The sequence below is a fragment of the Gambusia affinis genome, linkage group LG11, assembly GCF_019740435.1.
Source record: "Gambusia affinis linkage group LG11, SWU_Gaff_1.0, whole genome shotgun sequence".
Lineage (NCBI taxonomy): Eukaryota > Metazoa > Chordata > Actinopteri > Cyprinodontiformes > Poeciliidae > Gambusia > Gambusia affinis.
Genome location: NC_057878.1, coordinates 17,979,496 through 17,996,979, shown reverse-complemented (window position 1 = coordinate 17,996,979; position 17,484 = coordinate 17,979,496). Strand labels below are relative to the sequence as shown.

Below are 17,484 nucleotides of genomic sequence, written 5' to 3'. Positions count from 1 at the left end.
AAATAATTTTATTTATAATTTGACACAGTACTTTGTAAAAGTAAAGACAAATCTTTTGGGGGTTGTCTCTAACAACTTCACATGCCTAGAGACTGATTCGCCCATTCTTCTTATCAAAATACCTCAATCTGAAATTGTATTGAGAGTATAAAATCTCAGTCCAACTATCCGAGTAACATTCCAGTCCTGCCACAGATTATCAATTGGACTTCGGTCTGGACTTTGACTGGACCATTTTAGAAAATGAATACATTTTGATCTAAACCGTTACACTGTGGCTGTTGTTGGGCTCGTTTACGGACTTAAGGACGTTGTCCTGTTGGAAGGTCAACCTTGGCCTGTGTCTCAAATTGTTTGCAAACTCTTGTACTTTTTCTATCAGGATTATTGCATATTTAAGTCCATCCATCTTCCTATCAGTTCTGCCCGGCATCCGTGTCCCTGATGAAAAAAAGGCAAGCATGTGGATTTTATTGGAAGAACAATTTTATTTATATCTCCCTGAGAAGTTATGACTGCCATATTCTAAAAGATTACAGGAAATATATACCAGTTTCAATTAATTATTATTCCTTCAACAACTTTAAATTTCTTTAACACATTTAAGTTGCAACAGTCCAACTATTTAACAATCTTATATTCAACAGTTGAAGAAAATGTCATTTAATGAGGTATGTTCTATTTTCTCGATTCAGGTTTAATGTTTAAAAAAAAATCCATTGATTATACAGAATGTTTTAAAAGACCATAATATAAGTCAATTAAATCCATTAAACTGACAACCTTAATGGACTTTAAGCATTAGTTGTATAAACTCCTCATCACACAGGGAAGGAACTGCAGCCAGGAGAAGTCATATGGATGGAGAACATGCAATGATTTCATGAGGTCAGTCAGCAGTATTTCCCATCCTCAGTGAGCTAAACTCAGATGTGACACCCTCCTCTGTGGAATCAGCCCAGCAGCCTGAGTAAAACCACTGTCCCTGTGGAGAACTTCTGGATTATCTCCAGATCTCTCCATTGCTGATGTCACTTTTCAGAGCATGAAGCCAGTCCCCACCCTGAACAACAGATCCGATTTCTTTGTATTGCGGGTAAATTATTTTGAAGACAGTAACGAAAGAGGAGTGGCTGTCTTTGGAGTTCCACAGAAAATGCAATTATTGCTCTTCACGAATGAAGAGTCACTGCCACTGTCACATATCTCCTTGAATAGAGATATATACATAAACTGAGGATTTACTACCTTAAATATTCCTATAAAGATACATGTTGCAATTAGAATAATTATTTTAACACTGATTAGTGTTTATAAAGCAATATTTTGTTTTGTACCAACCTCAACACAAAACATTTGTGCTCTGAAACTGATGTGCCTAAATATGAAAATCCAACTTTGAAAAGTTTTTAAGTGTGCTTAATTTCACAATAAGTTTGTGATTAAATAAAACATGTTTGTATGGTTTGTCTGATAGGTTTGGAATAAACCTATCAGATTGTAGCCAGGGATATTTCCTATGAAATAGATATTTGTTACAGTACATAAATTAGAATGTTATTGAAAAGTTCATTTATTTCAGTAACTTGAATCACTAACTGAATCATATTATATATAGATTAATTAAACAAGAAAAAAAAGATTTTTGGGATTTAAAACTACTTCTGAAATTAGGAGTTCTAGTACTTGTGGCTTGTGGTCCATTTGGTACGTTTTATTGCTTCCTGTATGTAAAAAAAAAAGATAATCAAATGACGTATATTTACACTCTAAACTGCTTCCTTTCTAAGGGGGACCTGTGGCGCTAACTTTGTTTGCTTTTTCAATGAACTCCAACTACCACAATGCAACACCCTAAACTATCGTCTCCTTAGCTACGGGTTTGGGAGCTACGCCCCAAGATGAAGTGAGAGGCTTGGCCCCGTCAAAGGGCTCCCTGAGAGTCCCCTCCTTCCTCCTCCTTAACATGCTGGTCAGCAGTGCAGGGATTAGGAAAGCCAGCTCCGCTCAGGAACTACAGACACACCGGGGATTGAAATAAGCGTGAATCATGCCCGTCGTCATCTGTGTCGGCTGGGAGCGTAGCCGAAATTGTGAAAGATACGGATAATACTAGGAGGAGGAGGAGAGGTGGAAAGAGTCACGCTCCCAGGTCTCTTCCTTGTGGAAAATGCCTCTTCGGGGACTCCGCTGCTGCTGCTCGGACCCGTCGGATTATGCCGCCCACCTCTCGTGTGTTTTATTTTAAACAAGAAGACGAAGAAGAAGAAGAAGCAGTGACCTGGTTAAGAGCCGCATAAACAGGCAGAAAACGTTAGGGCGTGTGGGATATACTTTCAATAAATTGCGAGGGATTTTCATCGAGAGTTAACAAGAAGGAAAAAAAGTTGTGGCCGCTTGCTGGTGTTTTATATATATAAAAAAGGAGCAAACATGGGAAACGCAGGGAGCATTGACCAGCACACCGACCACCGACACAACATGCCCCTGAAACTGCCCATGCCAGAGTCGGGGGAGCTGGAGGAGAGGTTCGCACACGTTCTGGTAAGAGAAAAAAAGTTGTGTCCATGTGTCTCCCCTCTTTGTTCTCTCCACGCTTTAGTGCCCTGGGACGGGACAGCTGTGGACCGCTGTTTGTCCAGAACGCCTGATAGAAATCTGTTGGCCATTTGGGGCAAAAAGCACATTTTGAACAAAAACAACTTTTTACTTGGTTTAAAACGTTTCTGTGTTTAGAAAAACTTTCTGTTTGACTTTTAAATGTTATCAAACATTTCACTGCTGAACTGTGAATATTTTAGCTTTGCCTTTCAGTCAGTTAGCCAGCCAAAAATATTTTATTAAACCCCTTTTTTAATACGACATAGCAATGCAAAGCTCTCCACCACCAAATTAATATATTTATGCTATCTATGTATATAAAATTGGACTTACAAGTAGTCTTCTATTTCAGTTATTATAGAAAACCTTTGACTGTCATAATTTAAAAGTTTAATTAAGATAAGAAACCGTTCAGTTTAGGAATAGCACTCTCCACCTACAGAAGTTTAAAAGAGCAATTTCCAGATAGACAAAGTCATCAATCCTCGGTTTATTGTGGACATTACTCTATCCTCAAAGTGCAAAGTAAGACAAAGTTATACAAAGTTTGAGAAAAGTTCTGGATTCTTCCAATGAAGAGATGTCAACTTGAAGATCTTAAGCACTTGAAGATGCTAAGAGTATATTCAACTTCTATAGGATAGGATTTCTCCCAACATGTCTTTGCATACAAAAATGTACCAGTACTTTGTCCAAGAAGTCAGGTTATAAAGTACTCTACAATGTTTTCTTTGCACTCAATTTGTTATAAAATGCACAGAGTTTAAATAATGTCACTATTGTGAAGTTAAAGTTCCATCTACATCATCCATTTCTCTACTTAATCTGATCTGAAAACAAAACCAAAACACTCTAAATAAAGTCCACTGTTTATTGCAACATTTTTTAGGTTGTGCATTTCCAAACTCAAGATGTAGGACGCACCTGCACCGTTGACATGGAAAGTCATTGGCTTTATTGCCCCATTTTTCTTTCAACTTTATGAGTCCAGATGCCAACTAATTGCTAAAGTCTTAAGTGCCCAACATGCCAGGTCTTTTGCAAAAACTCTTGTCGCATCACAAAGTTCCAGTTGATCTGTCAACAATTATGTTGCAAGGTTAGATGGACTTTGACAACTCTTCCAGCTGCTGTGTAAGCCCAAGACAAGAACAAGTCTTTGGATTGGCTGCCTGTGTTCCCGATGCAGTAGGGATCAAAAGTATTATTTGCAATATTTTTACAACGCGTAATTAGGTAAGCTACTGATGTAGATAAGTAGTCTCTCTCACTCAGATTTTTTATTTATTTCCCCCAGCCCGCTGCTGAATAGATCTGCGCAGAGAAATAGTGAGGTTGAAATCTGAGAGCTGGAAAAATGTGGGTCAGACGTGATTGTTGCCTGGCCTGGTGTTCCCATACATCAGCTGTTTAGAAGAAAGATTTAACTTTAGTAAGCATTTTTTTAAACTGCTTTTAGCTTTTTGGTTTTGTTTCAGTTGCAAGGCAAGGTGTACGTCTTTTGTTAACATTGAATTATTGGATAGCATTGCACAGATTACTCCTTTTGCAAAAAAAAAAAAAAAAAAAAAAAAAAAACCCTCAGAGATGGAAGTGGGATTGTTGTTTGACAGACAAGCCTGTGGTTTGGGTGTGATTGCTGCTCATCAGATATGGATGAGTCCCTTTAATAGCCAGAGGCAGCTTCAGACTTTTTTTGTTTTTTGGTGGGGAGGAAGTGTTGGAAAGCTTTGACGCCCTGTTCCTTGAAGGATTATTCGAACTGGTCGTTTTGAACGTCAACAACTCATCTTCCTCCTGTAATTAGTGGGTTTAAAATTATGAGGATCCATAAAGTTTACTTTAGATAATCCCTCGTTATGCTGCTTTCCAGAAACAAACCTACCTGTCTAAACTGAAGATTTACTGGACTGACTGACAGTAAAGCCGATCCTCATATAGCATGTCAGGGAAGTCCCCTCCCCTCCGTCTCTCTCTCTTTCTGCTGCCAGCATGATGTCTCATCTCTTGGCAAGATAGAAGCCCTTCGGCATCAGAAGAATTTGGTGCCATTACCAGAGCATTTAGTGTGAGTTACCACCCTTTAAACTCTAATGTGTATCAGCTGTTGCCGATGTTGGGTGGCTCTTTTGAGTGGCTCTGTGTGACTCTGACCCAATAAGCATGATCCCTCTCAGGCTTTTGTTTCCTAAGAGGTTTTTAGTGGTGATGAGTCAAGATTTGTACTTGGCTCGTGTTCAGTGGCACTCATTAATCACTTCCTGTGTAGCACCTCCCCCACTATTAATAATCTATCTGACTAATTTACACTTAGATCAGTCTTGTTGTACTCTAATCTTCATACTTGAGACTTGTTGATCAAAGAGTAGTGCAGGACTGTTTACTCGCCAGTTATAATGGGTCTGATCAACTGGCAAACCCTTGCATCACAGCAGGGAGCTGCTGAGATTAAAGACCTCAGCTCTACGTGACCACTTTTAAGCGGTCTGATGAATTTCTCATTAGGCTACGCTGAATTTGAATTTCCACACTGTGTGATGTGGAAAGCCCTCAGCTCTAGTATAAACTCTTCACATCTCTGACTTCTGTAGTCAGAAAGACGGTCACAGGGTTTGGAGGTCGAGTTGAAGGTATAAAGTCGATACCACTTAAGCTAATAGTTTCTAAGTATCACCACACAAACTTTCACCACATGGTTTAAAAACTTTAAAAAAGTTAATTCAACAGAATATTTATCAGTTTGTGGTGTTTCTTTTTAGATCAGAACATGATTTTCATACCCCAAAGTCCAACATGGCTGCCACATATTTAAAATTAATGATGGATGTCTCAGTCATCAATTTCCCTCAATTATTCAAGGAGAGCACCCCACCAAAAGAAGATCACTGCATGTCATAATTTTATGTGTTCACAGTTAATGCTATTATATGCTATGATATTAATCTTATCAGCCTAGCTAAACAATGACAGATTATATCATGAGCTATTTCTGTCCTACATCATTGCTCCTCTACTTTCAGTTTTTTTTTATGAAACACCAAACTTAACAAAGGCTAGATGAAAACACCCCCTTCATACTGTTTCATAGAGTCTTATGCATTTGCACAGAAAAACATGTCACAAAAACCAGCAGAGCAGGCAAGAATATCTGCACTTTTTAAATGAGCTGAATTTTGTTTTGATGGCAGCACATAGTCTCCTGTGAATAGCAGCAGGAGTATGCAAAATAACCAAAATAACCAAAGTTCTTCATGCTCTGCCCCTGGCACACAGACAAATCCAGTCATCACTGAATAAAAGGTTTTGACCTGACTTGCCTGTCAGTGGAGAAGTACTCTTTCGGGCTGTTTAAGATTGAGCTCGATAAGGAAATACAAGCATTACAGTTAGAGAGAGAGATACAGTAAATAAAGATGAAAAGGTGAAGAGAGACAGAAACATATAAAATATGAGATAAAGAGACAGACAAACTCACCTAAATGAAGAAACAGATAAAAAAAAAATCTAGGAAAGAAAGCCACAAATTTGTTTTCCTCTGAAATGTTCTGTTAAATATTTTGAAAATGTCGAACAATCTGCTGAAGTTTTTGTCTGTGAACACACCCTACATGACCAAATCTTTAGAAGAAAATGCTGTCGTATCTTTCACCCACATTACTGTAATCCGTCAAAGAGAAATGCATTGTTGGCTTGAGAAAAGATCAGGAGGATGAAACAGTCACTGTGTTGTAGTCTAAGCCTTCCTGTTATTTTACAAAGTCTTGCACTCTTTCATGAATAAACGGCCCACATATCTCTGTAATAAACACAGTAAATTTAAAAAACTTCTTACATCTTTGTGCTTCCTGACTTTATTTTAAACATGTTACAATTCCTAAAAATAACCATCTTCTTCCTTCAGTAACAACTTTTACAATGAAGAGTTGTGTTGCTACCATGACCTACTAACATTTGGGTATGGTATGAGGATCAATAAGCAGAAAAAAGGTAAAATGTTTTTGTATCTAACCCAGAACGAGATCTTTTTTAGTTTTCTAACAAATATAAAAACCGGTAAGTTCCAGTCCATTTCTGCAATGCATTTGTATTGCAAAGCTTTAGCAGCAGGTTTAACGCTGCACAAGTTTTTTTTTTTTTTTCCATCAGTTGGTTGCTTTAGTACGTTACACCTTCAAGGTAATAAGCCTGACAGGCTGAACAGAGATGTTTGCCAAGTTTTATTTCCATATTTACACAAATGAAGTCACTTTTGACAATAACAGGGACTAGGAGTCTATTGTATCTTTTTATTAATGTTGAGTTTAACAATTTCACAATTTATTTAAAAGGCAATTTAAGGATTTACCAGCCTTCGTGTGAATGCATTTCCAGATTATGTGGAGTTACAACTTCAAAGGAAAACTACAAAGCTGCAGTATGTTAAGTTTTAACCCACCCTGTCTTGGATAAGATGATGTTTGTGTCTGCAGATTCCTCCAAATGAAAAGCTTCCCTTGAATCCAGTCCCACGGATCCCTGGTGTTTTTGCCTGCTGTTTGAAACAGATTAATTGTATTATAATTCCTCAGCCATGACGTGAGGTTTTGATTCACATACGACCTTGGCCATGAAGTTAGTAGAAGGTTTAACCCAAATAGTATCTTGTTTAAAGTACACAGTGGGCATTTTGCAGTTTGCATGGCTCCATTTAAAGCTTCATTTGCACTAAGAGATCTGGTGATTTATTTATTGTGAGAGTTTAAGGTTGATTGTTTCAGGCATGCAAAACTGTCAGCGGTTATTATGCTTCTTATGGTATATTGCAGAGAGATGGTGGAAGAAAAGTGTTACGACAAGCATAAAGACGACATCTTCTTTGGGAAAAAAAGTCGCTCCTTGTGGAATTTACGGTACTTTTTCAGAATAGTCACATGTTTTAAAATGCACCAAATAAAAGTCAAAAGAAAAGTAGGGCAGCAGCCCTAAAGCACAAATCTAAAAGAGGATGTAGTAGTCCCTTTGACGTCTGGCTGGGCCCTTGTAGGTAAGTATCTGTGATTAAACTTGGAATTCTGCAACTCCTCTGGTTTCTATAGATCATGTATGTCTACACAGTTTGTAGTGGTACATTTAGTTCACAAGATTAGGCTGAAGTTGATATTGGGCTCTGAGTGTCACTGCAGCATGTTCTCCCCTTGGTTATTAATGCTGTCATAATCCTACAAGATTTCAAAGCTTGGAATAATTGTTAAAAACAAATAAGTCTGTTATTTTTCTCTTGACTTTGAAATATCTCAAAACAAGGGTTCTCAACAGGCAGAAAAAAAATCTGGAGTGGGATTTTTATGTTTTCCAATTCTGGAGTCTTGATATAAGACTCCAAAAACAAGAAACGAAAATGGAGCACAAACAATTGGAAAGCTTGGAAAATGTTTTATTTCTCAACTTTATTTTCTAATTCATAGCTTAAGTTTTGTGTTCTTGCTTTTCTGCTATTTCCTCCTCGTGTCTCTCCCTCCTTTCTTCCCTTCCTTGTTCTTCTTGCTTTCTTTTTTGTAGTTTACAACGTGTTGATCATTAACCTGTTCTCACAAGCATGTTTTTTATGTCTCCAGTCTGATCTGGCAAATGAATACAAGACACGATTAGAGATTGAAACACTGACTTTAAAATTTTAACAAAGCCAGAGTTTCTAATTATTCTGGGGGGAAAAACTCGAAAATCCTCACATTTGGGCAAAGTATTTTCTAGTTCTGAGTAAGATGAGTAAAAAAATAATAACTTTATTTCCAACTTAATGTGTTTACCAATTAGCATATCCAGCCATCTGTCTCCGTTTATGGTTTGTCCATGTCTACAGCCTGCCTGTACAAATCAAACTACAGAACACATTTATGGTGAACTGCAGTTTAGGACTCCAAAATGGAGCACAAACAATTAAAATATTATTCAAACATTTAACTATGAACATGGTAAAGAGAGGATTAGATGAGAAATATTTTAACGCTGTAGTGCTGTGACATATTATACCAAATTAAACCTCTGATATCATGACTGTTGTTTTGTTTCTCACAGTCTGAATGTCAAAAAGGTACGCTTGAGAAAAACTAGCTCCAGGCCTGATGCCTGTTCTCTGGCCTCAGTTAACCACAAAGCTGACGTCAACTAAAGCTGCACCCACATGCATTATGCGATTGCACTTAGAAACTCCTGTGATATCATTACTGCTATCAGTGATGTAAAGAGGTTACATGTTTAAGTGCCATATGGGGAACTATAGGCTTAGCTACTGCAGTTGTTGTTCTTGCTGCTCCTCTCAATAGTCCAGATTACATCTAAGCTGCTTTGTTTGAAGGCGGCTGAAGTGCCAGGAGTTATTTGGGTTGTGGGGTTCTGCGTCTGAAATCTACTCTGGATTAATCACAAGAGTGGCCTTTCATGTTCGACTGAAGCCTCGTTTGTCACTCTGACGGGTGTGGAATGAATTGGCTGGTTACCTGGGCTCCACCATCCCCGGCTGAATTAAGCTTTCATAGAACTGATATTAAACCAGTTTTAAATTTCACGCTAGATGCGCTTTTAAAGTTGCACCAACAGATGCTATGTTGTAACTTTCCAAATGAATAGTGATGTCTAGCATTAACTTGCATTGGGACAAAAACAAGAAACAAAATGAGAAGCAAAAAGTCAATAAAGAAAACTGATTAAAAAAAATGTCTTACAGTAAATAGCTCTTTTATTTGAGATCCACAATGTTACCCTGAATAATATAGAAAAATCCAACCTTAACTTGGATAGATTTACTCTGTCTTGAAGAATAATATTTCATGTTAAAATGTAATAAAACATTTACAACTGGCATAGTCATTGGTGCCCACATAGGCAGGAGTAGAACCCATATTTGTCTTGCCACCACACACAGCAAGACAAACAATAAGGTTGCTGAAAAAAAACATCTCAATTTCTCACTGCTGCAAAGAGTGGCTTCTAGAGGTCACCAAGTCTCCATAACAACCATTGGAGGCCACATACATGCCAAGAGATTGTTTGGCAGCGACGAGAGTAGAAAAAAAAAGTTCTTTCAATCCTACTAATCTAAACATGCAGAGTTTGCTCAACTCTTCAGCTCAAGCAGTGATCATTTGTAAGATGAGAATAATATTTTTTTTCTGCAAAATGCACTCTCAATTAAGAGAACAAGGAGGAATATGTGTAAGCACCTATTTTACACCTCTTTTACTCAGCTGCTAAGTATGGAGGAGGATGGATGATGCTATGGGCCTGCGTCTCTTCCTAAAGCCATGGAAACTTTAAGTGCATTTCATCATGCAGAATTTTTATAGGAAAATGGCAATCTCTGTCAAAAAGATGAAAAGTAGTGTCACTGGATCTTTCAGTACGATAATGATTCAAAACACTTTTCCAAAGTTACACAGAAATGGATTAGCAAACACCGTATCAAACATCCTCCCAAGTTCTCAGACCTAAGTACTACAGAAGTCTGGAGCAAGCTGTAAAGATGAGGGTGTAAGAGAAAACCCAGGATTCAGGATGATCTAAAGGAATTGAGCAAAGAGGAATAGTCAAAGATCCTGTCTGTGTGCTTCATGGAACATGTTGATCCAAACATGTTCCATGTTAACGGAGGAAGTGCTTCTTTTTTTGGTGAGTGGAAAGAATTGACAGCATAACTGGTTAATTTTTTCCCACTGAGTAAGTGTACTGACATTACAGTCATGTTAAATGTTGCATGTGGACTAAGGATTCATTGATGTTCCCTTTTTACACGTTCATATTGTGGTTGCCGTTAATTGTGGCCTGCAGTGTGCCTGTCTTGCTACCCAGTTACAGAATCCAGGAAGTGAATAAGTTAACCTCCTTTATTTATTTTTTTTTCCATGTCGACTCTTCATTAAAAAGCAGAACAATGGTTGTTGTCTGGGGCGCAGAGGGTGAGCCGTGGCTGAAATCCCGTGCGTCAGCTCCACAGAACAGAGGTGCTCTTTATTCCCTGGGGTACCCAAGACGGAGCCTGGCACTGGACCCAGACCCGGCAGCCTATGAAAGACCACCGCTCGCACCCTTGTGTGCGTGTGCGCACGTGTGTGTGGATTTCTGCTGTGTTGGACCAGCCGGATGCTCACCCTCCAATTAGCCACAACTGAGCTGAGCATGAAATGTTTGGGGAGCTGTGAGATCGGACTCATGTTCTGAAAGTTGGAGTGGATGTGAGATTCAGCTGCATTCATAGAAAGATTCGTGATTGAAACCCAATACTTGGAGTCAAATGGTGTGTTCTGATTGGCCTGAGGGTCTGGTTTAATCAGGCACAGCTGAGCTGAAAATAGGCTTATTACTTTCAGTTCACTTTTGACATCTTTCTGGGTTTTATTTTTGTTGTTGCCTGTGTGGGTTGGAGACGCTATAACTTTCAGTTTGAAGATATGTAGTCATGAGTTTATCTAACTTCATTTGGCTGCTGATGAACCAGTTCCCAGAACACTCGTTAGACAATAATAAAGAAACTATGAGCAGAAATGTCCTTGCAAATTTGACATCAGTTGCACTCACACACATTGTGTTTTGACTTGGCCATTTTTATCTCAGCTTTGTTTTTTTTCTCCCTGCAGGTGTAGTCTTACATAGCCTTGAAAAGACCATTCTAGTTCTTTTTTTCGGTGTCAGTCCATTGGCAGTGTTATCCAACTGGACTGGTCCAAGTTGACACAAAAGAGCAACAGAGACCCAACTCAGAGGAGAAGTGCATTATGGTCAGGATTTGTTCAGGGTCCAGAGTGCCTGCTGTTCCATAAAGCCAAGCCTTACAACAGAGCACAGTTGCTATACAGTTTTGAAAAGTATGGAAGTTTGAAATGAGAAATGTGAAGGAATCCTGACAGAGACTTTAAAAATGTTATCTAAAAAAAGGTTTGGCAAGATCGTTAAACGTCTGTGTCATTGTGACAAATAAGTAGGTTGTGGCATCAGGCCTGGTGTAATCTGAGAACCAAGGTTGTTTTCTTGCATGCTTTACAGACCTTGGCTTGTTTAGTTTGTTTGCAGTTTGAGTTTAGTCAGTCGGAGTATCATGAAAATATTTCAGCTTACTGGTATAGTCATTATTGGTTATAGAAATCTCATTTGAATGCAATAACTTCAGGAAACTGGTAGAATTATTATCTGCAGTTCAGAATGAGTTGCTTTTAGATGCAACTCAATGCAATTGTCTTCTGTTGTGAAAAAATGCCCGGGCTTTTCTCTGAACTGTTGAAGTTTTAAGATGTGATCATTTCAAATGTGGGAGATATACAGTGGTGTGAATGATGAAAGCTTCCCTTGATCAGCAATGATCACAGAGACCAAGTACAAACAAATCAGATTTGTGTTTGCTAAATCCATCAACACTTAAAATCCACTAATTTTCTTTGTAAACGCAGTAGGAAACAGCAGATTTATCAATGCACTTTGTTTTGGGGTCAGTCAGAATCAGATAAAGGTTAGGGACATGTGCTTTGGTGCGGGAATGGGGATAATCTTGTAATCTCATTATTTCCTGTAGGAATCAAAACTACTCCGTCTACCAGGGAAGCTGCTGCATTTTTTTCTTTTAGAGACGCACTGATTAAAGTCATGGCCGATTTTTCTAATCTCTGTTTTTTGTAGAGATTTGACTTTTCTTAGCCTTCATGCTTAAAGCCGTCATTATTTGTATTGGAAGCAAAGGAGAATCCACGCCATGCATATTTGAGGAGCAGCTGCAAGCCAAAGTTTATTTAACATTTTAAAATAAAGACAAAATGATTAGTTCATTTTGTTATTTATTTTTCTTTTAGCAATTAGCTCAGTTAGAGTGGTTAATCACCAACTGTAAACAGCAACTTGTGAATGTCACTGGAGAAGATTGATTATTTTGAATAAGGTGCTATATCCACTGGCAGACTTTTTCACTTAAAACAAGCATGATCCCCTGTTTTAAGTGTAAAAAATCTGACAGTGGAAATATCGGGTTTTTAAATAAATAATAATAATAATATTAAGGAATTATCGACATAAAACTAGCTAATTTCTTGCTGAAAAGTTGCTTGTATGATCCAAAACCTAATCTGAAAAGAATTTTTGGATTATTTTTTTGTTGTTATTGCCATTTTCCTTTTAGGTTAAAATGCTTTATTTTTTTCACTTAGTCAAAAAATACTTATTAAATGTCAGTTCTATGTGACATAAGTTTGGAAAATTGTGACTAAGATGTATTCTGAATAGTTCTTTGGCATAATGTATGCTATGTTTTAAAGTTTTCACTTAGATAATGCATAGTTTAACCACAGTTGTTATTTTATTCTTAAAATATATAACATTTTTAAATATCACTCCTAGATTACACTAATGAGAGAGCATGTGCTATAGACCTTGGAACAAGTTATAATCAAAGTTGGAAAAAAGGGCAAGTGGTTGTGTCTCCAAATATTCTGGCTGAAATGTTAGTAAAACACTGTTGTTGTGAGATTTGTAGGTTTAATTAAACAAAACATGAACCTTGTCAGAAGAACATGATCTTTCTCTAAGAATATAATCCAAGCATACTGGATATAGCCTGGACTTATGTACAGATTTTTACACTCTTGTCTTTTTTTTTTTTTAAGTTTTGTTTTCAATAAGCAACTTTTCTGATTCATCACTTGTGGACCTGGAATCCAGCTTGGACTCCACCTCAGTCCAGACTCTTTCGCAACCTCACAACATCTGGTCTGCTCCTCTGTGACTGCATGCATCTCTTGTTTTATTTGGACAGCGCTCCGCTGCTCCAAACCATCCCTGTAACGTTCTTCCGGTGTTTGGATGACATGAAGTGGTCGTGCTGTTTTATTTGGCCAAAGTTGTTATTGTCCACAGCATATGCATTTCACCCGACTTATGCGATATTATGTTCATTTAGCCACCACACAAATTAATAATGAAGGTTTTATAAATGTAAAATCTTAAAGAGGATTGGGAAAAAGTTGTTGGATCAGTTTGGCTCTGAGTTGAAGTGCATGCAGAGGAAGCAAAATGTGATTCCACCCATTTGCAGCTGCTTAATTTAGTGTTCCTGTTCCTTCACTGTTATTTTCTTGAATTTCTTGATTTTGTTTACTATCAACTTAGTTAAATTATTTCATTTTTCCAGTTTAAAAAGCAAAACTCAGAATAAAGTACTATTAAATACAGTGAGATGTATTCCAAGTGATTACCTCTGTTACTTACAGATTACAGCTAATGAAAGCCCAACATACATGTCTTGTAGAAAACTTAATAATTTCACAATACCACTAAAAATGTTATGGACTACAAACTACAGCCTTGAGAGGATTATGAAACGGTCTACTCAGTGGTGTTACAAGCTGATCACCTCCATGCCGTGCTGCATTGATGCAGTAATTCAAGTCAAAGGAGCCCTGACCAAATGTAAAGTGCATATACTGTACAGTGAATGGACAGATTTCACATTATGCTGACATAACTTTTTATTTCTTCTTACATATTTTTTTCTGAGAAGCTATGTTTCTCTAATCTATAGCCTTTAGAGTAGTTTCTTGTAAATGGTTGTGACAGACTGAGCCTACATGAGATTGTAACTCATCACACTGAGCTGAAAGGATAGATGACCATTAGAATGAGGGGCCAAAATAGGGCTAGGTCCATCTGATGTGCCTATTTTCTATTTTCTCTCAAAACATCCCAGTGAACAGCTTCAGGAACAGGAAAGCTGTAGTTGAGTCAACGGGGATTGTGGGGATTACAATGATAATCTAAGTACAGACAGGGGACACCTGTGCCCCCGAAAAAGAGGCAGAGGATTATGGAGCCACACTGTGCTAATAAGCGGGGGTCAGCTTCCTTTGGATGGCAAAGAGTTGGAGTAGAGTTAATTTCTCCTTTCAGTTTATGCCTGAGAGCAGTCACTATGACTACGACAGGCCATTACTCGTGTTTCGTATGGCGCGGCTGTACTTTTCTTATGTATGTGAGCTCCATGGATATGTAAGAATAGCTATGCTGTCATGGAGACTTTTTTGTTATACTATGTAGCACAAACTTTTTATCTGTTGGATAATTTGAAGTGTTGTCAATGAAGCAAGCAATTGGAAAGAACAGTATGATAATCACTCATTTCCGGAGTATTGAGTAACTTGTGAATATTTGGTGTGACAAATTATTATACTGATGTAATTTGAGGTTTTGTTGTGGTGCTACACATTCATTTTAGATGATTAGGCTCAAAGGAAAAGAAGAGGTGATAAAACCAGAATCAAACCAGATTGGGACGTTGCTTTGGAACTGAAAAGCATGTTTGTTAAACTAGCTTTAAAAAAACACAAAAAAAACTTTTGGCTCATTTCTTGTTTGCTATCAGGGCTGAGAAACCGGTTTGATGGCTTGGATCACAAAATTCTGCATATTTAATGTGAATAGTTTTGGTTTTGTTCCATAAGCTGGAACAGTAGAAGGAGGAGAACATGAGTATTTATCTAACTCAACAGCTCATCTCCCATAAGGCCATTATGATGGATAACAGAGTGGGGGCTTTGAGATGTTGTACTGGACACTCTAACCAGGTTTTTGTTGTTTTTACCTAACATCACCATAAAATAAGTTGAAACGCTGGACCTTGGGACATAGCAGAATAATTTTGTCTTTATAATTCAGTCTCCCAATCAAATAATTATCTTATTTTGTTGCATTGTTTCATTGGGGATCGGTTTGTGTATATATCTCACTCTTTTGTCGTTTTGTACTTCTGTCTCATGCCACTAAAGGCACCATTTTATAATCATACACTTAAATAATCACATGTCAGTTTAATTCTCTTGGTAGTTAGTGATTTACTGATTTTCATAAATTATGAAGATAAATATTCATTAAAATTTATTGATTTCAAATTTAATTGTATATTTTTATTTAACTATAATAACTCACTTCACTAGTGCCTGGTTAACTAAATTTGGCAGGATAAAAATGACAAATTTTGACCCCATTTTCCCCCTTCGACAATCTTAAGGATGCCACGATTATTGTAATGTGTGTGTGTGTGTGTGTGTATATTTATGGGTTTTTTTTGTAGTTTTTTTATTGTCACGTGGGGGCCTCAGGTTTTGAAAACCAACCAACAATTTCAAAATCTTGCTGTGTGACGCAGTGAAACCTGTTGTAAAGGCAAATAGTTTATTTCTGTTAATTATGATTTTCTTCTTCCAGCTAGTGAAAACACGTTTAAATTTAAAACATTACATCAGATCAATTAAAACATTTTAACACAAAGATGCAGGCTTAATGAAAATTATGTTAAAGGTTATTGTTTTTAAAAAGTCCTTTTAGTCTGATAAACAAGCCTCATCAACCACATTCTAATGTATTGATTATATGGATGCCTGAGCCTGGCAAGGCACCATAATAAAATCTCCTACAAACAATTTGTCACATAACTTTAAAGAGTATGACTTCTCACTCTGTCAACACAAGTTTTCTTCTATATAACTTGAAACCATGCAAGTCATTTGCTTTTGGAAGTCCTTGGTGACATGTTTAAAGGGCTCTTCTGAGCTCCAGCTGAGGCCATATTGCTTTTTCAATATTTGGTCTAGAGTTATGTTTTGATCTAATGAGCTCTTCCATCGGTTCTGGCACAAACATCTTGCCATGTAAAACACTTTATTGATAAGTCCACCACCATCAAACAGGATTTCTTCTTGCTTTGTCTACATAGTTTGTATCTTTTCACACTGTTGCTAGCTGAAGTTGGCCCTTCATGTAGGCTGTGTTTGTTTTTTTTGAAACTGTATGCACCAAAAGGCATAGACCTCATGGGAAGTAATGGGTCCTTTCAGAGCCGTCTATTTTTGCTACTTTTATGACAGCAGCTGTGTAATGAGAAGATTAGTAAATATTATTTTCTACTTAGTTTTGAAATTAAGACTTTGTGGGTTAAGCCTTGGAAGAAATTGGTAGAAAAGGAAAAGTTTGTTTGCTAAACAACTAATTTTGATTGAAGTATTGTGATTGCTGCCACTGATGAATGAATTACTGCAGGCTTTGGGATTCATCTGGAGATACTTTTTCTACCTCTAAAGCTAGCCTGTGTTTTACTTACCATGTTAAATGTTTTTAGGAAATGGGTAGCTCATCTGAATATGCAAGAAATAAATACTTGTTTGTCTTTATGTTTTAAAATATCTGCTTTGAAGGTGTCTATTAAAGTCAAGATAAGCCATACGCATAGCTATGACTTTTATCACATACAATCTTTTATGGATGCAGGCTGTTTAAAAGATTTGAAGTCTTTATGTAAGAGAGCATGTAAAGTTGCTGTGTTAGAAAACATGCTAAATATCCACATTTTTCTTTGATGTCTAAGACTTCTCAGAAACTATAATGTTTTATTTTTAGTGCTACTCTTGTCACGTCTACGGAGGGACTTCAAATGAAAAATGCCCTTCAGGCTACATACAAGTGTATTTCTATCATAACTTTTGTAACAATTGCTCACCTTTTAAACTAACTGACCCATTTTGTAAAAACAATCCCATCTGTTAGTGGGACAAAACATGTAGGAATAGTGCTATATGTTGCTTCTCTTTAAAGCTTGCTGCACAATCGTGTTTTACCGGTTTTTAAAATGACACCATGTTGCAGACCTATTTCCAGAAGTCTGCAGTTAATATTCAAAAGAAGTGTTACTGGAAACTGTTGCAGCATATTCCACATTTATTGGTACCCTTGTTTAAAGACGTACAAGAGTCAATAAGTCCATATTTTATTGCAGTGGCATGATGTCATAACCAATTCTTCAGTGACTTTTAAAGTTTTGTTTTTTTTTCTTCTTATCCTACATACTATTGCCTTCTCTGTGTGTTAATGTGATAAACTTGG

General features: G+C 37.3%; 1 protein-coding gene across 3 annotated transcripts in view; it reads left to right on the top strand.

Moving 5' to 3' along the window:
• The first annotated feature begins 1,868 nt into the window (after positions 1-1,868).
• The window catches only part of fmnl2a (formin-like 2a), a 68,847-nt gene continuing 53,231 nt past the window's right edge, over positions 1,869-17,484 (top strand). For 2 of the 3 annotated variants that reach the window (XM_044132681.1, XM_044132682.1), the window contains exon 1: positions 1,869-2,544. In XM_044132681.1, coding sequence (XP_043988616.1) covers positions 2,434-2,544 — 111 coding nt within the window. In that variant the 5' untranslated portion in view covers positions 1,869-2,433. The remainder of the gene's footprint in view (positions 2,545-17,484) is intronic. The other variant, XM_044132680.1, reaches the window with a different exon arrangement.